Below are 22,110 nucleotides of genomic sequence, written 5' to 3'. Positions count from 1 at the left end.
TTATTTTCCCAACCAACCGTAATCATCTTTGTATTTTTAAGTTTCCCACACAAGACTTGGCAAGTGGTATAATATCCTTTTGTGAATTATGAAGCACCAAGTAAAGCAATGATCCTAAATGCTAAGTAATCTATTTCAGACTAATATTTTAATTCTTACCCATGATATCACAGTGTTTTCAATTCTGAACTCTAATTACATTTTAATGTTCTAACTATAAAAACATATGGTAGAAAAATCCAATGTGTGTTCTACTTGATTTCAGATTAAACATGTTGTTAACCAAAACATTACTATGGAGTCCATATGAACCAATAAGAAATCCATTTATCAGGATATATCTAAAAAAAAAAAAACATTTTATCACCAACTTTAGAGCAATAACATTTAAGAATGCTAGATTTTTCTAAATCATAAAAACAGACAGTAAATGTACTTTGATGCACAAAAATGTCATCAACCATGACTCTTACCTACTTCCTTAATTTTATCAGAAATAGATCATCTCAACCTGTATAACCGCTGGGCCCTAAAATACTAACATACCACTATTGTGTTAGTTATGTTCATTTATTTTCAGTGTCCATCATAAAGCAGCTAAAGGAGAGATGCAGAGAAAACCTCTGCCTTATAAAAATGGTTTTAGTTGCTGGTTAGATCAGAGTTTCAGGTTAGAGCAAAGACAAAAGTTGGATGAGGCACTATCATTTGGCATTTGGATCTTTGTTTATTGATATTTTTAAAAAATCTAATCCTTTTGAGGGCAAGGTACAGTGGATTGTTTTATTAATCTATGTAAGCATTTTATAAAGAGGCAACTTCATGATACAAATATTTAATAAAAATGGAACAACTTGTATGTGTCAAAAAACTAAGTGCAATGTGTCCATTAAATCCTCTGATGGTTATGCAAAATTTGTGAAAGGTTTTGTACCCAATTATGTGGTGATATTTCATGCCACTTTTGATAATTTGTCATGTTTTACTCAAAGTACACATGGTAATAAGATTACAGATTTAATTTGTAAGTTCCAAAAAAAAAAAAAAACAAATGAATAAATGGATATATAAAACAAATAATGAAAAAAATTAAAAAATAAATAATGACGAATAAGTTGAGTAAGTCAACCTGTCCATAAAGCTATACATGAGAAAAATACACACGGGTAAATTAATGTTATTTTTGAAATCTCATATCAAAATACATAAGTTATTCATAAACTATAAAAGCCTATCAGAACAACATAGGAAGATCCAGTGGTGTCAATAAATAACAGAATTTTTTTTAAGTTTTAATATTTACAACACCTAAAACCTACTACCTACTATCAAGGGGCTGCCATGTTTTTTTCCCCCAAAAGATTACTAAAAGAATTTTGAATAAATGAATATTCAAAGAAATGTTCATGATGTCAACAGAAATAAGAAGAGAAAAAGGACGAGACTTTTTTTTTTTTAAACATGATAAACTTAGGTCCTCTCAGTAACTACCGAGTATCTAAAGAGATCTGAGAACATTTCATCCTGGATCAATGAAGCTTTGAGTCTGAAAGGACTTCTACTAAAATAAACCACGGAGAAAAGACCACTATCTTTTAACTACTTATAACAAAGACTTTTGATAGTTTTAGAGCCTTTTGGAGGATTGCTATTTGACTTTCTTTTTTTTTTTTTTTTTGCAGGTTCTGACCAGGTTCTAACCTCAGGCATATGGGGCCAGCGCCCTACTCCTTTGAGCCACAGGTGCTGCTGCTATTTGACTTTTTTTTTAAGACTTCTGAGTATTTTCAACTAAAATAATTAAATTGATTTGTATGCATTATCTTAAACTCCTACAGCACTTGTGGTGGAAATGTCATATATTTATATACTTATAGCTAAAATACATATCTTTATATTAAACAGCTATATTGTCATTATCATGTTTAAAGCACAGAACATGGACGTTGCAAGCTGAGCTCCAGGTATTACTACTAGTCCTTCAGGTACTGATGAAATACAATCCTACTGTTTAATAGACTGGTCATTTCCACATTGTCTATTTTATGCTTCATTCTTTCTTGGGTTGCAGTTAAGTACCCAAATTGGATAATATTAACAACTTAAAACTGTCCTAAGTTTTTAATTTTTTTCCTACTAAATAAAATAGAAATGCCCAAAACATAAAACTTTAAAGGTAAGCTGAAGATGGAAAATTACAAAGGTGTATCATCACAAGCTGAACAGGAAAAAGCAAGTACTGATTTTATGGAGTATGTAATTGTACATGGGATTTATACCTTATGCTATATACTAAAGGTATGTAATCCAAATAATACTCAGAAAAAAGTAAAATGTCTTGAAATTTTCAATATTTAATAGGTATATGTATTAAAATTTGAAAGGTCTTATGGATTTCAGCCCATGACATTACTCAGCAAAGGAAGGTTTATTAAATCTCTATGCACTACATCTGGCTATACTCTATTCTGAGTGAATGTGAAACAGTCCATACTACAAAGTCAACCAAAGATGCATCATTCCACAAAGAAAATTCTGTAATAGCAGCCTAAACATAAAAGCTACCTTATAGCAAAAGAACTTAATTCAATTATGTACTCAATTACGTATTCAAATTTGACTGACCTACTTTTTTACCAATAGGATTTATTTTCTTTCAAACTATATAGTACCTTCTCTCATAATGCACAAGTATTTAAGTTTTCTATGTAAAAAAAAAACCAAAAAACTGCAAAACCAGCAAATTAAAAAAAAAGTACACAAGAGCTCAGAAGAATTTCTCATTATGATGAATATAACATGTCAAAAATGTAAGAATTATAACAGAACTTGAAAAAAAATTTAACCCAATAATAAAGTAACTTCCTACATAAAGTACACCAGAAGCACAAGTAAAGTACAGAAAACAATCTTAAAAATGTTACCTATTGCCAACAGGTTTTCCTAATAGTTTTATGTCGAAAATAAAATTTGAACAGTCAACTTTGTAAAAACAATTACAGAGCTGTTTGTTATTTTTAATTAAGTGAAAATGACAGCATTTACAGTGTCTTTTGATGAAGATTTTCTTTAATTTACTTTACATAATATTTACAGGTTGAGTGTCCCTAATCTGAAAATCTGAAATCTAAAACGCTCCCAAATGTAAAACTTATTGAATGTCAACAAGACACCCCAAGTTGAAAATTAACACCTGACACCTTGCTTTGTGATGGTTCGATGTACACAAGCTTTGTTTCATGCACAAAATTAATAAAAATATTGTATAAAATTATCTTCAGGCCATGTATGTAAGGTACATAGAAAACATAAATAAATTTCATTTTTAGACTTGAGTCCTATCCCAAAATATCTCATTGTGTATATGCAAATATTCCAAAATCATAAAAACATTCAAAATACTTCCAGTCCTAAGAAGTTTGGAAACGAAATACTCAACCTGTAATAACATGTCTAAACTTTGAAAACTGTACTAATGGCAATCATCAAAAGTATGTTTAGTAGTATAGTAAGTTATAAAATTGTCTAAATGGAGCCATTAATTCTTTCTTCTATACACCTACTAATGGGCAGGGGACGCCTCAAGGATGGTTTGTTTTCACATATCCCTTATCCTCCTACCCCCCTACTCTCATATCCCCATTAATTTGGGACTATTAATGCACCCTGATTATCATGATGTATTTAAAAAAAAAAGCATTTCTGCATGATAAAGGCAATGTAAAACCTTCAGTTAAGTTATTCCTCTCTATACAAAAATAAAATTGCAATTTTTCTAAGTGAAACTAAAAACTCCTAGCATGTTCAAAAGTATAGGCTCTTTATTTTAAAAAAGTATTTATTTTAACTGACATGTAATAATTGTACAAATTTATGGGGTACAGTGATATTTTGATACATATATACATGTGTAATAATCAATGTAACACAAACATTTATAATTCGTTTGTGTTAGGAACATTCAAAATCTTATCTTCTGTTTGAAAATATACAATAAATGATTGCTAACTACAGTCATCCTATAATGCTACCAAGCACTAAAATGTATTCCTCCTATCTCGCTGAAATTTTGTATCCATTAACCATCCTCTCCATATAGGCTTTTAAAGTAACATTTTGTATTTGAAATATTCTCATGATCTGAATAAACACATTAAATATATTCTTGCTTTTAATAAACTCATATCACAGAGACACTAAAAATTATTGGCAAATAATTATCTAGATATACCTATTATTTAAATAACATCTAAAATCTGTTGTGAGGAGTCCTTAATCATACTGTCAAACTATTACCAAATGGTATTCAACTTCTAAATTATAATTCTTAGGCAAATAGACAATTGTTAATGGAAAGTTACTAAAACTATATAATTGTAAGCCTGATAAACTGTTAGATTTCCAAAGCCACGCCTGAAAGAAACCAGTATCTCAGTCAAACTGTGAGTCCAGTGGTCTTTTTTTCTCCTTCTAAATCAAGAATCACCATTCTTTGCTGAGGTGGTTCTGAAGAATTGCCTGAAGCAATTATTCTATTCATAGGAGAGCTTCAGAAACAAGAAATAAGGGGAACAGTATTTTCTCTTTTTTTTTTTTTTTTTTGTCTAGTTAACAAAGAAATAAACCTGACCAAACCAATTAAAACCAAAGGATAAAAAGGACCAACTTTCCTTTCTACCCAATTCCTGCATAACAGCTTCAAAATTCCCACCATTTTAATTTACTTTAAAATGCTGGATCTCAGATACAAGCAGAAGATTGCTGGGCTCCACTACCAGAGATTCCGATTCAGTGGATGAGAAGCAGGTAGGCTGCCTTTCTCATGAGCTCCCAGGTGCTGTCTCTGCTGCAAGGACCACGTTATGACTAACAGCCCTCCCTTTGACAATCTTGTATTATAAATGCACCACAATTTACGACTTTTCTGCTACTGAACATCTGTTTCCAAATATATGTTCCTATCGATAATGTTTCAATAAATACCTTTGTACATCATCAGAAACAATGTATAATCTTTTTAGGACTTTTTGTTTTGAGTCTCTACTGTACCGCCCTCGGGTAGAGTACCATGAGGTCACACAGCTCACAGCAACCTCTAACTTCTGGGCTTACGCGATTCTCTTGCCTCAGCCTCCTGAGCAGCTGCTTTTTAAGGCTTTTAAGGCTCTTGATATATATTGCCAATTGGTTCAAACTGCTTACTGGTTAAAGCATTCTCTGTCATAAATTTTGCATATAATTTTCTCATTTGTCAGTTAAGTTTATTATTGTTTATGTTATTTGACATAAAGGATTTTGAAAACTGGGAGGAATCTAATCTATCCAGCTCTTGCCTAATACCTTCCATTGCTATTAAGCTTACAAAGTCATTTCTCACATAAATAATTCACATTTACTGATGTTGTTTTTTTAATTTTTTGGTCTATAAAACATATGATATAAATATATGTTATTTTAATATAAAAATGAGGTAAGTATCTTGCATGAATTTAAGGAAGATTTTACTGCCCTTTTTTTATTTCTTCAATTAATAAACAAGTACCAACTTGTTTTTCCTTTAATTTAAATGAGCTAGAAGGAGTATTTTCTATCCAAGAAATGTTTCATTTTTTTTTTTTTTTACAAATTTTCCCCAACGACACTTCTTTTCTTCCAGAATAGGCGATGCCATCACATTCAAGGGTTCAAATCACAAAGCTGAAGGTCCACTATGTGTATTGTCTATCCTGTTCCACTTAAATATCTAGCACATATTACATCAAATGCCATCACTTTATCAGTACACTTTAACACCTGGGAGAGCAAGTCCCACCACATCACTCTTGATGGGCAAACTATAATCTGTTTGGTTCTCAGTTCTCAAAATCTAAGATGGGTCTGTGCCTATCTCATACAGCTGCTAAGAGGATTTAACGGAAAGCATCCATATGCATAAAATGTGAAACTACACAGAACTATGGAACGAGAAATTACCCTTTATATCTGACTACAGTATGATCAGTGACCTCTTCATCAAATAAATTCTCAGGTAGAGGTAAAATTAAAATGAATTCAACACAACCTTATTAGTTACAAATGAAAACTTTTATATTACAAAAGATGTCTAGTGAATTCAACACTTGCAAACATTTCTTGGAGAGAAAACACTCCTTCTAGCTCACTTAAAGGAAAAACAAATCGATATGTGTTCATTAATCAAAGAAAGAAAAAGAGGGTAGTAAAATCCTCCTTAAATTTGTGTAAGATTTTAGTTTCTCAGATCTGTGTAAAAGGTTCATAAAGCCAGTTTCATGAATACAGTCTATTTAATTGCTTTCTTGACCCATTTAATTGGATTCCACAAAGAAAAGATATTGCTAGAATGGGAACACATATTTTACTACCACTTTGGATCATGACATGCACATATTGAAGACATAGCCTGTACTAATATAAGAGGAATTCAGACAACAAAAAACACTCCCAGGCAAGGAAGAAATAAATCTTATACTAAGATAAATATAGCACCTAAAAAATCTTAGCACCACCCCCTAAAATAGCTCAATAGGCCCAAGATTACCTATATGGTACACAGAATATAGCTTTTTATCTACTAGTAGGAACAATAGAGAATACTTTATCCAACCCCTCAATTAACAGGACTAGAACTGAGGCTCAAAAGCTAGATCCCAAAGCTCAATTTTTTTCTGGCTCAATTAAGTTTTAAACTTACTTTAGCTCATCACTGGCTTCCTGCTCACTGTCCTGTGTTGTGTCCAGAGGAAGTGCATCTGAGAGTTCGGTTGAGCTGGACTCTTGGTCTTCTGCTGCAAGTGTCTGTGTTCCCAGGGAGCCAGGGGGCACCTCCCTCCCCCTTTTGGTGGATTCCTTGTGATGGGCACTGGGATGCTGTAAATCCTTCTCAGTTTTATCATGGTCATCTTTGAAAGAACAATGTTTAGGTTCCACTAAAGATGATTTTCCAGAGATATTGAATAGGTTACCGAGAAAGTGAAAAAAGCTTTCTTTTGGCTGTCTATCACTTTCTCCAGTTTTGGTTTCTGAAGAAGCACTGGAAAAATCATTTGGCTTTTTGAGATCTTCTTGTGTTGGAAAAGTTATTGGCTTCTCACTGTGGTTCCTTTTGTTCTCGCTTTGGGGGATCTTTGAAAACAAAACAGAAAAATAAGCATCATCATTTAAAAAGTAAAATAGATTGATAAGCTGTTACAAGACAGACGCTGTGCTGGACACCAGGGAGACATGTGAATAAGGCTGATGGCTTCTGTTCCTTTGGGCAGTTAATCTACTAAAGAACACAGCGTGGCCTCAACAAAGCTGTCTGGGAGCTAACGCTTGTGAGGGGAGATGTTCAGAACATATTGGAACCCAGAATGGGAGTAATTAGTCCAGATTGGGCCAGCAGAGGAGACGTAGCGTGGTGCTTCTGAGAGGGGGCAGAAAAAGTAACTACATGACGTTTATGCATCTCTGTGTATGTGTGTGCTGATCGAGGTCTCAGCTCCTAAGGGAATTAAGATGACAGTCTTCAAATAATCTGCATGCAGCCGCAAGTAGCAGGTTGAACCCTCCTAAATAAAACACATTATTTGAGCACTACATTAAACCATGAAGCTGTCACACCATGTAAAACTATTCCTCAAGTACAAGAGGAAAGAGAGTCACATGGTCCTTCCATTCAGCAATATCCCACCATAACCCCTTCCTGGTGAAACACGATGTCCTAACGCATACATGGAAACTGGACAGACATTAAACGCTTCCCCAGGTGCATTTTACTTGCTCATAAATAAATTACTGGTAAAGCAAACTCACATTCATTCATTCTCTGTGTATGAGCTGGCAGTCCAGCTCACCCACTTCCAAGATTCCAAAACTTTAGGCCAATGTGCCAACTCACCCTGCCTTCCAAACACGCTTGCCTGGGTACTTGTAAAAGGAATGCACGTCTGACAGGATCTGTCATCTGTTCTGCTCACTCGCCCATATAAAAAGAAAGCTCCAGTGAGTCAGAAAGGATCAGAACACAAAGGCAAAACCACCTCCAGGCACTTTAGATTCACACGACAAAGTTTTGTAAGAAGCTGATCCCCCAGAAAGCAAGAGCATCACACTTATTTCAATTGTTCACTACATTCCATGTTTTAATCTAAGTTCAAAGTAGTTTACAGGAACATTTCACTAACTGCTAAGAAAATTTAGCATATGAAAGGTTGAGAAAATGTTTAGAACCTATTAACCCAGAAAACTGACTGCAAGCAAACAATACTCATAGGTTTGTTCGATTTTAGATGCGAAAGAGCATTTTTCTACATACTAGAACTTAATTAATATAATGTGTGAACTTCTACAGCTAGACCATCACTAGCCTTCCAGGGTCACTATAAGTCTCACCTTTCACGGGTTTCAACTGCACCTTGATTCCACCTGTCTCCACTTCTCCCGTCCAACCTTCTGCTCATTCTGAGAGTGGCACTGGGAGTTCCTGTGCCCCCTCCTCACGTACACAGCATAAGTGGCTTCTCAGTTTGGTAGTAGAAGACATGCTAGTGGACTATTTGAAAATGCTCACTTTTATAAAAGACATGCCTTTTTTGTTCTTTAGTCCATGCTGTAATTTCTAGCCACAGTATTTCTCCCTGGGTCAAAATGAACTACCACTGTAACATGAGAAGAATAGTGATTAATTCTCTTCTATAGCTAAAATAAATGAACCTCACCTTACATAATCACAAGAAGAAAATGAACCATGGGCCACTCATTAAATCATCATACATGTCCTTAAAATGCTTTAGAGACTCATAAAATTGGGGCAATGATATAAAAGAAGGCAAATCAAGAGAAAAAGGAGATCACAGTTTTGACATAATTTTTAAATAACTTTAAAATAATTTTTGTCCAAATAGTACTTATTGCACTGACTTAATTACTACTTTTACTTGACCATTCCTTTCAAAGCATAATAGGTTGCTTCTCAAATGAAAAAGACACATTTACTAAACTAATAAAAGCCTTTATATTTAAACTTTAACTTCTATACAATTCTTTTCTTTCTTTTCCTCTCTCTCTCTCTCTTCTATATATATTTTTTTTCTCCAGAGACAAGGTCTCACTCTGTTGTCTGTGATAGAGAGGAGTGGCCAATCATAACTCACTACAACCTCAAACTCCTGGGCTGAAGCAGTCCTCCCGCATAGCTAGGAATACAGGTGCACCCCACTGTGCCTAGCTATTTTTTTATATTTTTGGTAGAGATGAGATCTCACTATCCTGCCCAGACTTATCTTGAACTTCTGACCTCAAGTAATGCTCCTCCCTCAGCCTCTCAAAGCTATATATTTTTTTAAAAAATCACTTACTACCTTTCCCCTCAATTGTCAGCTTCTTTGCTATTTCAGAAAACCTATGTCATAAATTTACTGAAGAGCAGTTTTTAGTTTCCTTAAGTGTCTTAGTTTCTGTAATCTTATCAGAAACTTATACCAGTAATTAAAATACCTTCAACAAGGAAAAGAAAATGTTTCTGAATTTAGAAACAAAAACTAACAGAAAAGAACACTACTATACAAAGTAAACACCTACAATAAATTATGCATTTATATAATTAAAATTTTATGTTCACTCTAAAGCAGCTGTTCTTCACCCTAGGCCTACACACGAGCAAGTTCAGCCTGCTGCAGGCCCTCACTGGGTGCCTGTGTCTGCCTGCCAACAAGGCAGCAGAACAAACGCACTCAGGACTCAAGCAAGCACTAACAAAATACTAATCTCAGTTGCCCTCAAAGATGTTGATACTCTGCATATAACATAACAAAGGCATTTGTTATCATAGGAATTTTCAGTTTTTTCCCTTCACATTCCATATGTAATGCAGTATGCTGAGACCAAATTCATTCATCTGTCTCCTCTCTTTGTTATGCGCCCAATACAGGGACACACAGGAATGCATTATGCACACGGATAAGATTTAGCTGCAGCCTTCAAGGGGCTTGCGGTCTATCAAGATCCTCATTATTATATCACAGAGTGGGACTCAGAAGAGGAATGTACACAATGGAAGACACGATTAACTAGACTAGGGATGGCAAGAAACCACTGCAAAGAGGAGGTGACATTGGAGCTTGCTCCTAGGCTGAGAAGAGCATTCTCGATTGAGGTGTGGTATGCACAAAGACGAGCAAGCGTGATGCTTACTATGGCAGGAGTGTGGCCGGAGAACACCAGAGCACCCATAGAAAAAGAGGTTCATAAGATGACCAGTTAGAAGTAGAGAGTAAAGAATAATAGGCATAGGTAACTAGGTTCTTTAAAGTGAGCCACAATTTGGGTAGCCAAGCCAAAAATGGTTAGGAGAAATAAGAAAGGATTAGGGTGTGGGGAAGAGAAGAAGGAAGTAGAATAACAAAATATTTAGATGTCAAACACGTTCAATTCTTGCTTCCTTGGTGGCATACAACTGAGGTATCTGAGAGGCAGTCAGAAGCTCTAAAAAATGCAAACTGGCAACAAACGGCACATGCAGGGGAAAAAGAAAGACTAACAAAAGATTCCTAAGGTAAAAGTGATTAAAAAGCAAACACAAAGGAGAGAGGAAATCAGGGAAAGAGATGGAAAAGGCAAAAGTCAGATCAGGTCATTCCCTTCAGAATACTGGTCTCAAAGACAAAGATAAAAAGAGCACGCCCAAAAGTAGAAGGGATTAAAGAATGTCACAAGCCATTGTGAGCTGAAGATTATCGTCCTCACCGGTCCTCAGGACCATTAGGTGGACTCCTACCCTGGGAATTTTGGATTTGCTCTTCTCTCTGCTTAGAATATTCTTCCCCTAGATAGCTATGTGACTTACACCCCCTTCACCTCCTTCAGACTTCTACATAAAAATCATCTCCTCACTGAAAATTCTCGTCGCTATCTAAAATAGCGAGCTTTCTAAAGCTGCCTATTCTCCTTCTGTTTTATTTTTCTCCTTTCATACATACATGTGTGTAAATACACACATACATGCACACACCCCTACACCACCTCTGAAACATTTATTGTCTGTTTCTTCCCAGTTTAGAATGTAAAATCCCCAAGGACAGAGACTTTCCTTGCTGTATTCATTGCAGTATTTGTGATATTAATAAATGAAGAAATGAGGACAATAGAAAAGCCCTGGGAATGCATGAAAAATAGTTAGAACAGTTTAGAAATTCATTAAGTCCCATTCCAAACTCAAGGGGTTAAGCAGTAAGTAGGTCACAAGGAAACAGGAATGGTCACAAATAGAAAGGAACCCTTCTGAGCGATCTTTAACCAGAAAGAAGTAAATACAAAAGATGACGTTTTAAGTTCCAAGACAGAAGAAATAGTTTTTATCCATGTTTTAAGATCAGCTATACACTTGCTAGAAAGGGAGTGACTACTTTATAAGAGAAATGGATGATAGGTTCTAAAAGGAAAGGCAGAAGATAAGCTACAGTGACAAATACAGTCATTAATACTTCTATTAAAGGGAAGATATTAGCCTTGGAGAGAAGTAAGGACATTTCTTCTTTCAAGTAAAGTGGGAAGAAGAGTGGCTAATGTCTGAAAATTCTGTAAGTGACAAAACAATAAGTAAGGTCCAGTAAGGGGATCTGAGATCAATAAAATGAGAGGATTTATTTAATAAGCTGAAGGGGAAATACAGAGGTGGATCTGGGATATAGGGTTCCAAAATTAGAGAAAATCCGGATGACTATTTCTGAGGAATCAACCCCAAATCAGCAATAGGCTAAAACCATGTAAGATAAGTAGCGGTCAGGGTCAATGCAAACCTTAAAGTATTCATTCAATAAATAATGAACTCAAGACACTCTTCTAGGGGTTTAGATGCAACAGAGAAAAATACAGCCAAGTCCTGGTTTTCATGGAACCTACAGTCTAGTGATGTAAGAACTTTGGTTTACAAAACTAATCAGCATAATTTTGTCACTTCTTCGAGCGGCCTGTAAGAAGTGATAGGTGCTGTACCAATGTGATGATTAGCTTAGTGAACAAGGTCAAGGTGTAGAGAATTTTGCCTTGCCCCCTCTGCCTTAGCATGACACTATTGCTGTCATGTATGCCCCTCCCCAGCACCCAAGGACAGCCACCAATGCCCATCACAACCAGCAACGTCACCGCAGTAAAGCCACACCACTGCCTCAACAAACATGCAATCTTGGGCACTGGGGTACTCATAAGTGTTGATTTCAGCCAGTGAAATCACACGGAGACTCCACTAGGTTCTCATCCAGAACCAAAGCCAAAGCACCCTAACTAACTAGCACTATAGATCACATATACAAGAAAAAGTCCCTGTGAATGCTACTTCATAAATTTAGAAGAGGTTCCACCAGGTGTGCAGACATCAATGCAGGCACACAAGTAACATGAAAAAGGAAACAAGACACTTCCAAGGAAAACAAAAATTCTCCAGCTATAAGACCCAAAGGAAAAAAAAACTTGTGAAATGCCTAAAAAGGAATTCAAAATAATAATCTCAAGAAATTCAGTAAGATATGAAAGAATATAGACAATTCAATGGAATAAAAATCAAAAAGATACAAATGAGAAACCTAAAGAGACAGATACAAAGAACCAAACAAAAGTCTTGGGGCTGAAAAGTTCAATGAATAAAATTAAAAATATAATCGAGAGTTTCAACAATAGAGTAGATCAAGCCAAAGAAAGGATTCTGAACTTGAAGATAGGTCTTTTGAAATAACCCAGTCAGAACAAAAAAAGAAAGCAAGTAAGAAAGAAAAATAAAACCCATGGAACCTATGGAATACCATTAAAAGAACAAATACAGTAGAACCTCCATAGTTGACCACCTCCCTACATTGACCTTCTCCTTAAGTTGAACTAATTTTCTTTCTTTCTTTTTTTTTTTTTTTTAAGAGACAGAGATTCATTTTGCCGCCCTCGGTAGACTGCCGTGGCATCACAGCTCACAGCAACTTCCAGCTCTTGGGCTTAGGTGACTCTCTTGCCTCAGTGTCCTCATTAGCTGGGTCTACAGGCACCCACCACAACACCTGGTTATGAACTAATTTTCATAAACCACACATACATCACACACAAGTATCAGTACAGTGGACCTAGTTCTTTACGTTGACATCTCCTATATGTTGACCAGTTTGTTACAGTCCCTTGGGTAGTCAATTTACAGAGGTTCACCTATGTAAGCATTTTGAAAGTTTCAGAAGGAAAAAAGATGGGAAAAGCCACAGGAACCCTATTTAATAAAATAATAGCTAAAAACTTTCCAAGTCTTAGAACTAATATGAATATTGATTAAGCAAGCTTAAAGGTACCCAAATGGATTCAACTCAAGATCTTTTTTAAGTCACATTATAGTCAAACTGTTAGATGTCAATGACAAAGAAAACAGGAAAAGTATTAAGTTACATATAAGAGGATCTCCATCAGACTAACAGCAGGTACCTCAGCTGAAACCTTAGTGGCCAGAGAATGGGATGCTATAAATGAAGGTAAAATAAAGTCTCAGACAGAAAAAATGGAAAGAATCCATCATCATTAGACAGACTTTAAAGACATGCTTAAGGGTACCCTACATCTAGAAACAAGATGACAATAAATACCACCATGAAACTGCAAAAGTATAAAACTCACTGATAAAGCAAAAACACAAATAAGACAAAGTAATTAAACCTCACCACAACAGAAAACCCCCAAAGATAAAAAATAAGAGAGGAAGAAAGGAAAAGGGATATACAAAACAACCAGAAAACAATAAAATGACAAGATTGAGTCTTCACTTATTAATAAGCCCAGCCTGGGCCTGCTAAACAATAATAACAATTGCAACCAAAAAATAGCCAGGTGTTGTGGTGGGCACCTATAGTCCCAACTACTTGGGAGGCTGAGGCAAGAGAATCACTTAAGCCCAAGAGTTTGAGGTTGCTGTGAGCTGTGATGCCAGCACTCTACCGAGGGTGACATAGTAAAACTCTGCCTCAAAAAAAAGATAAAAAATAATGAATGATAGTAAGGATGAGGAGAAAAGGGAACTCTTATACACTGTTAATGTGAATGTAAATTGGCACAGCCATTATGGAAAACAGTATGGAACTTCCTCAAAGATCTAAAAATAAAACTACCATATGACGCAGCAATCTCCCCACTAGGTCTATATCCAAAGGAAAGAAATGAGTATGTCAAAGAGACACCTGTACTCTTATGTTTATTGCAAAATAGCCAAGATATAGAATTAACCTAAGTGTCCGAGAGATGAAGAGGTAAAGTGTGGTGTAAGTATATATATCATATATATAAAAATAATGAGATACTACTCAGCCATAAAAAATAATGAAACCCTTTCATTTCACAGTGATATGAATGAGACTGGAATATTCCATTGAGTGAAATAAGCCAGGCATAAAAAAGTAAACACTTAATGTTCTTATTTATGTGTGAAAGCTAAAAAAGTTGAACTCACAGAAGTAGGTATTAGAATAATGATTACCAGAAGCTGGGAAGGGTGGGGGGAGAAAAAAGGAGATGTTGGTTAATGGATACACTATTACAGCTACATAGGAAGAATATATTCTAATGTTCTATAGCACTTTAGGGTCACTACAGTTAACAAAAATTTATTATATATTTTTAAATAGCTGGAAGAGATGATTTTGAATACTCCCAACAAAAAGAAATATGTTTGAGATGATGGATATACTAATTATCCTGATTGGATTATCACATAGACCCGAATTGGTTATCACTCTATAACATACAAATATATACAATTTTTTTTTTCAGAATAGTTTCTAAATTACAGTAGCACCAATTACAATGTGTATGACTAAATACAATGCCACAAAATAAACTGATCAAAATTAAGACAGTCAACTTTTTTTTTTTTTTTTTTTTTCAGTTTCTGGCTGGGGCTGGGTTTGAACCCGCCACCTCTGGCATATGGGGCTGGCGCCCTACTCCTTTGAGCCACAGGCACCACCTGAAATATGTACAATTATTATGCATCAATTTTAAAAAAAATTTTAAAGGAGTCTAAATGGAAAACAGGGAAAGGTCAGGCGACTCTAGGTCTCCAGCACCGGGCTTGTTCCGCCTTTCTGCCCCAGGTGCTGCCTCCACTGTGCATAACAAGGACAATTCTTGAGAACACCCTGACTCCCCACACCCTGGTTCCTTAGCACCCTCATCTCCAATGACCTCCCCTTGCACCCTATTCTCACTGTTGGCTAACCCTGGCCTTGGCCTTTACTCCTAACTGCCTCACCTATGACTCTGAATTTCAGTCATTTTTCAGAGTTCAAACCTGCTCCTCTTTCCAGCTCCTCCACCCCACTGTCCCAGGTTACCCATCATACCAGTTCTCCCACCTCTTCATATCTTCTGTCCTCCGATTCTTACTGTCCTCTCAGTTCCCAAAATGTTCCTATCTTCTTGATCCATCTCTCAAATATGGCCAATAATCTCCAAGTTTCTTTTTCTAATCCTGAGTCATCCCACCCTAGAAAAACTCCAGTTTATTTTTTTCCACGTAGGTCAATGGGTCTTGTTTTAAAAATCTGCAGATGTTTGCAGAGCTGTGCAGATTCACACACCAACAATTCATGATTTCTAGCCTAGGTCTGTAAATAGACTCCCCAAACTGGAAATTAGTGTGCAACTTTGCCACATTTACATGGTAATTTGTTTATCCAGAAGACAATCAATGAAGGAAACAGAGCAGGAAATAGCCAGAGGTAAGAAGGAAAGTTGTTGAAAGACAGAGTGAGACTTGGGAGATAAAGTGTTTCAACTGGTTAAATGGGATAAGAATTAAGGCAAGGCCACTTAATGTGGTCAGCAAGAGGTCACTGGTGACCTTGAATGTACTGGATTCATGGTTGGCTTTCATTCATTCAATGACTATTTATTGAGCGACCATGACACGTGTGCCAGGCACCGTTCTAGGCTTCCCACGTCAGAGGGAACTAGAGAGAAACAGGAATCACATCAGAAAGCATTAGAATTGAACAGTGCTTAAGACAGATTTTCGTAAGAAATTTTTGGGTAAAAGCAGTGAAGTGGAATGAAGGACTGAAAGGAAAGGAAATCAGACCCACAAAAAGAAAAGAAAACATTGATTTTAATATTATATAGTGAGAGAAACAGGTAGCTCTGAGGCAAATGGGAAGACGCCAGTGAAGATGGAAGGATGGGAGCAGTTAAAGCAAGGCGTGAGGGGAGGCCGGAAGTAAGGACACCAACGCCGCTGGTACAGGGGAGGCTGGGGTTGGGGCATCAGAGAGTTAAGACTCGGAAAGAAGAAAGAGATAAATGTTTCTCTGAAATGTGTAAAAAAGAGCAGGACGTAACAACATGTCTTCCCTTTTCCCTCACTTTTAAATAAAAGTGAATGTGAATGCAGCAAGAGTCTAAAGCTGTAGGACAAGGACAGAATGTGGACTAACGATTTGGAAGCTTCTCCAGCTTGAAATAAAAACCTAATATATACTCCGTTAGAAAAACCGATCTAAGCATTCAAAAAAAAGTAGCCACCAATCTTAGCAAAACAGCAAAATTTGTGTAGCATATAGGTAGTATTTTAATAATCAAGAATTTGGTGATGTCCAAAGAATATAAAATTAGTTTCTAATTATTTAAGAAGACTATTAATTTTTGTAGCTCAAACTTACAACCAACAACTCTGACATCTGGATTTAGTATTGCAAGGTCAAATACAAAAGGATGCATTTATTATAAATAAATCTGCTATGATAGAGACTCGAGAGGGAAAATGCTGCATTTTTTTTCCTTCTTATCACAGAAAGCATATAAAATTCAGGTTAACAAGAAGCATGCTGATAAATGTCAAATTGGACTAAAATGTTGTCTCAGAAAACTCTTCATTAGAAAGAAAATAAATGGCATGCTTTACACCACTTGCTACATGAAAACTCTTCAATTGAGATTGTTCAAAATAGCAAGAATAATAAGAGTTATTGCTAACATATTTTTTTTTTAAAGGGCATGGGGCTGAATGTTGGCATTACCAAAGTACACACTTGTTTTGATGCGTGGTAGCAGCCATCCCTGAACAACTGCTTCTGCATGGCTAGGTCGAAGAAATCATTCTAGTCATTTTTAGAACACTGAGGAAGAAAAACATATATGGGCCAAATGCTCATGCTACCCCTCAAGAGAGTGCCATGGTGCCCTTTCTATTACGGGCTAACCAGAGTGTCCATGTATCTATAAGTCTGTATGTCCAAACATAAGAGAAACAATCTTATGACTGTGGGTAGTATTTATTAATATGTAGGGTCTGAAACCCCTAAATGAAATTATCCTGGATACTCAGAACTAAGATACTCAGAATGAATAGAAAAGGTTGTTATCGGATGGTGCCTGTGGCTCAGTGAGTAGGGCGCCGGCCTCATATACTGAGGGTGGCAGGTTTGAACCCGGCCCTGGACAAACTGCAATTAAAAAAAAAAAATAGCCAGGCGTTGTGGTGGGCACCTGTAGTCCCAGCTACTCGGGAGGCTAAGGCAAGAGAATCGCCTAAGCCCAAGAGCTGGAGGTTGCTGTGAGCTGTGATACCACAGCACTCTACCAAGGGTGACAAAGTGAGACTCAGTCTCTAAAAAAAAAAGGAAGAAAAAGAAAAGGTTATTGTCAAGACCAAGATACTAAGAATGGATAAGGAAGACTGTTAGCATGACAGCCCAACCACTGTATTTGCTACTACATGTGTATTTCCTGAATCCACAAAGATCTGACCTTCTGAAGCAAATCTCTGTAGGTAAAAAATATGACTTTTAGAAATAAGAGGTTGAATTCATCCAACTTTGAAGACTGAAGCTTTTTATTTATTTATTTATTTTTAGAGAAAGTATAGTTAAAACAGTAGAATAGTAGGTTTGTGCTGACGAGGGAAACAAGCAGAGACCAAGATAAGGGAGCAAGGAAAGCAGGAAGGTTTGGGGAAGGTCAAGAATGAGCTGAAAGGCAATAAAGGATTAAGAGATAGAATGACAGAAACTATTAACCAAGGAAACATCCGAGTCTGAGATCTCAGAAGTAGCAGCCTTCCCTCGAAACAACCCAAGGGCAAAGTTTCATACAAAACATTAGAAGTGAAAAATATTGCACAACTCAAGGCAAACAAAAACTGAAGATGAGGAAGGAGCTGTGGAGCCTACACAACGATAAACCAGCAGGCTGGCCAACAATCCGGCTGCAAAAGAGGAGGTGAGAGATACAAAACCACTGGTAACAGAATTTAGAAGCCTCCCTGACAAAGGAGAAGGAAGTAAGGTGATCCTTGGTTTTTTTTTTTTCTCTAAGTAAAGTAAATGTTATATGTTTTACTATGATGGGAAAGGCAGAAAAAAAAAAAAGAATGAAAACAACTTTATCTTTACCACATTTAATGCACTTAGACTTTATTTGGTTTAATAAAGACTTTATTTGGTTTAATAAGTGGCCATATCAGTAGTGAAAAATTCAGATGATTTTTTGGTCTTTCCACTGATCAAGCTAATTTACCCTGAAATCCGTAACAAGTACAAAGTTTCTCCTTGCCTGGTTGTCACAAATCATGTTACAAGAAAGCAGGTGAGACAAAAAGCCACAATTACGGGCTTTTACACAATCAGATTCTAGAAACCTTACCTAGAAATTGGAAACATCCAATTTCTAGAAAACCACGTACGAATAAAAAAAGAGCTTGCAAGGCTTGGTGATTTTGCCTTTTTTTTTTTTTTTTTTTTTTTTTGCGACTGAGTCTCACTTTCTTACCCTTGGTAGAGTGCTATGGCATCATAGCTCACAGCAACTTCCAACTCTTGAGCTATGCGATTCTCTTGCCTCAGCGTCCCAAGTAGCTGAGACTACAGGTGCCACCACAACGCCTGGCTATTTTTAGAGAGGAAGTCTTGCTCTGGCTCAGGTGGTCTTGAACCCGTGGAACCCCCTCGGCCTCCCAAGTGCTGGGATTACAGGTGTGAGACACCACGCCCAGCCCGGTTTAGTGATTTTCAAGAATTTTCAACTACTTGGGGATAATTGTCTAGGTAGGTGTGTAGATTATACACTTTATATGCTTGTCCTATAGAAGCCAAGGACACTTTATATGTGAGCTGACCAAACACATCCAACACAGCAGGGACATATGGGAACATGTTATTAACTTCCACCCCCTGTGAACTACTATTAGCTATCTAAAGCATTTCAGAAAATAGGACATAAATGGTGGAACTCAGCAGGGGAAAGACTGTGGGGTCGGGGGATCCATTCACGGATTAGAAAACCAAGGCACAAAGAAGTTAAACATCACACCGCTGGTAAATGGCAGAGCCAAGGAGCCCGCTCGGCACACGCCCGTCTCCCTTTTGCCCTCTCCCCACCTCATGATGCAAGTATCCCAAAGAGCTGGGCTAGATTTCCACATAAAGTAATAATACGGTGTTCTTTTTGAAATGTAAAATAAGATAATGGAATCTGAAATGAAGAATGAACAAAAATTAAAGATATTTACTTTGCATAAATGATATTAATATATATTAACTTAAAACTGTACCTTTATTGTTTCTGATGAAAGTACATTTTCCTTTTTCTGACTTGTGCTCATGGGTTCATTTTCAACACTGAAAAATAAAAACCACATTTTCTTTTGAAATTAAAAAGGAATTACTAAACTCACAGTTCCTGTAAACAAAAAATTTAAAGGCCCATTATTGGCAAAAATGCCCAAAGATTCATAAAGAAAATTAAGCATATATTGATCTGAATCTCTAAAATTGAAAAGCACATTCAAAAATGCTTATCCAGGCATTAGAAATTTTTGTGAAATCATTATTCCTCACATTTTACCATATTGATAATTAGCATTACAGTCAGATGCATCTGAACAAAGAAACACAAGCGTATGATTATCATACGGAAAATGCTAGCACTCTGAGATTTTATTTAAAGTTCTCCACAGCCTGAACTTTTTTAATGGCTTAAAAAAGTTGAGTGTTATTCATAAATCATTATGAACATACAGGTTCAACTAGTAAGTTTTGGGGAATAGTCAAAAATAGATGCAGGCGTATCTATCCTTAAGTGTGTTCCAGATGGAAATTTAAAAATCTGATTCCCAGATAGTGACTTTTAATTATACTTTGTCTGGAATGCATTCACAGATGCCTTATGATATGTCATCATAAACTATTTTGCTAATTGGCACATAACTCATTTTATATCTAAATATTTACTCTGTGTTTATATGTTACCTCATTTTCATGCTTTCATGATCCAGGATACACGAAGAACTCTACACTATCCTGACTGTCTACCACGTGTCATGGACTGTGATTGGCCTTAAGAACATAAAAGTGAGTAGGTCAGGGTCTTTCCAAAACTAAATCTAGCTGGGGAAACTGATACACAAACTTTTAATGATATTGTTTGGTATGACTTATAACTGCTGAATGACTAAAATACTGTGGAGCGTAGAAGAAATAAGGAACAAATGATTTTGCCTACCCAGTCAAGTGCCCCCAAGGGAGGGTAAGGCAAGGGGCAATGGAAAGTATGGCATTTTTGTAAAACCAGATTTTGTTTTTAACGTAAGAGTGGAGCATAGAACTTGTGACAAGCAAAGGTAACCCTGCAAGAGATGAGAACGAGACCAGAGGTTAGCAGGTGCCAGATTACAAAAAACCAGTTCGACCCATTACAGTATCTGATCTTTGTCCAACAGGCAGTGGGGAAACCTTCAAAGTCTTCAGGCAAGGGACAAGCATGAGCAGGAAGGTGACTGAGAACGGACAAGATGTGGAGTTGTGCTCACTGGTGGTGACGGACTGTAAAGAAGGAAATGTCCACAGCTCAAATCAGGGAAAGTCCAAAGCAGATGGGATGGAAAGAGAGGACAGGACTTATGGTACTTAGATCTTCAATCCAGAAGGTCCACTGCTATTATTCAGAGCATCAAGATAGGAGTAGAAGAGAGGGAAGGAAGGAGAGGGGAGGGGCCTTGGTGTGTGCCACACCTTCTGGGGGCAAGACATGATTGCAAGAGGGACTTTACCAACAAATGCAATCAGTGTAACCTGGCTTATTGTACCCTCAATGAATCCCCAACAATAAAAAAAAAAAAAAGATAGGAGCAGAAGACAAATCATGTAGACAAGGAGAACACAATGGATTAAGATGTCATTAACTGTCAGACTTTATGTAGAAACATATGGACCAATGACAGAGGGCTAGGCCCTAACACTTCTCAAATGTCAATAGGAAAAGCAAGCATGTAAGAACAAATAAACACAGGAAAAATTCAACAGGAAAAAATCAGAGGACAAAAGTAAAAACCATACTGTACAATATAGTATTATAACCCATACATACACACACATGAATATCTTAGTGGTTGCTATTTTAGAAATGAGTGGGTTCTTTTTTTTTTATTTCCATTTTACTTGTCTTTTGCCACAATGTTGTCTACAATTTCAGCTTTTTTGAAAATTAAATGTGAATTGATACTGGTCTATTTAAGCTTATTTAAGAATAATACTGACCTTGAAAACTTCATAAGTGAATTCCCTAACTACAATCTACTTTGAATAATCTACCTAAAAACAATGCAAACATACAACCACCATTTAATTTTAGTTTACGAGTAGAATCTTGCTTCAAGATTCCCAAAATTCTACTTCATTTAAGGTGTTCCCAGAGCTTTCTATAAACATACTGCCAGAGATTGTAAATGAAAATGGTAAAATGTTAAAAGCTCTGCAGAAAATGCAGCTGAGTTCATGGAATTAAGGCACAACTCAGTCTCTTCCAGAAGCTATAATTACTTCCAAGTACACACTACAAACCCACCAAAAATTCCAGAAAAATGGCTCACACCTATAATCCTAGCATGCTGGGAGGCAGAGGCAGGTGGATTGCTGGAGCTCAGGAGTTCGACAACCGTCTGAGCAAGAGTGAGACCCCGTCTCTACTAAAAATAGAAAAAAGTAGCAAGGCTTTGTGGCAGGTGCCTGTAGTCCTACCTATGGGGAATGCTGAGGCAGGAGGTTGCTATGAGATACAGGCTGACACCACTACACTCTAGCTAGAGCAGCAGAGACAATATCT

The 22,110-nt window shown here is 36.5% G+C and overlaps 1 protein-coding gene across 1 annotated transcript in view; it reads right to left on the bottom strand.

Moving 5' to 3' along the window:
- CRYBG3 (crystallin beta-gamma domain containing 3) overlaps nucleotides 1-22,110 on the bottom strand; it is a 106,211-nt gene that overhangs the window by 65,992 nt on the left and 18,109 nt on the right. The window contains exons 2-3 of the mRNA XM_053565001.1: nucleotides 19,562-19,628; nucleotides 6,713-7,143 (exon numbers count right to left, since the gene is read on the bottom strand). Of these exons, the coding sequence (XP_053420976.1) occupies nucleotides 6,713-7,143; nucleotides 19,562-19,628 (498 nt within the window). The remainder of the gene's footprint in view (nucleotides 1-6,712; nucleotides 7,144-19,561; nucleotides 19,629-22,110) is intronic.

This window comes from Nycticebus coucang, chromosome 16, assembly GCF_027406575.1.
Source record: "Nycticebus coucang isolate mNycCou1 chromosome 16, mNycCou1.pri, whole genome shotgun sequence".
In the NCBI taxonomy this organism is placed as follows: Eukaryota; Metazoa; Chordata; class Mammalia; order Primates; family Lorisidae; genus Nycticebus; species Nycticebus coucang.
The sequence above is the reverse complement of the archived record's forward strand: the minus strand, read 5'-3'. Positions and strand labels throughout refer to the sequence as shown.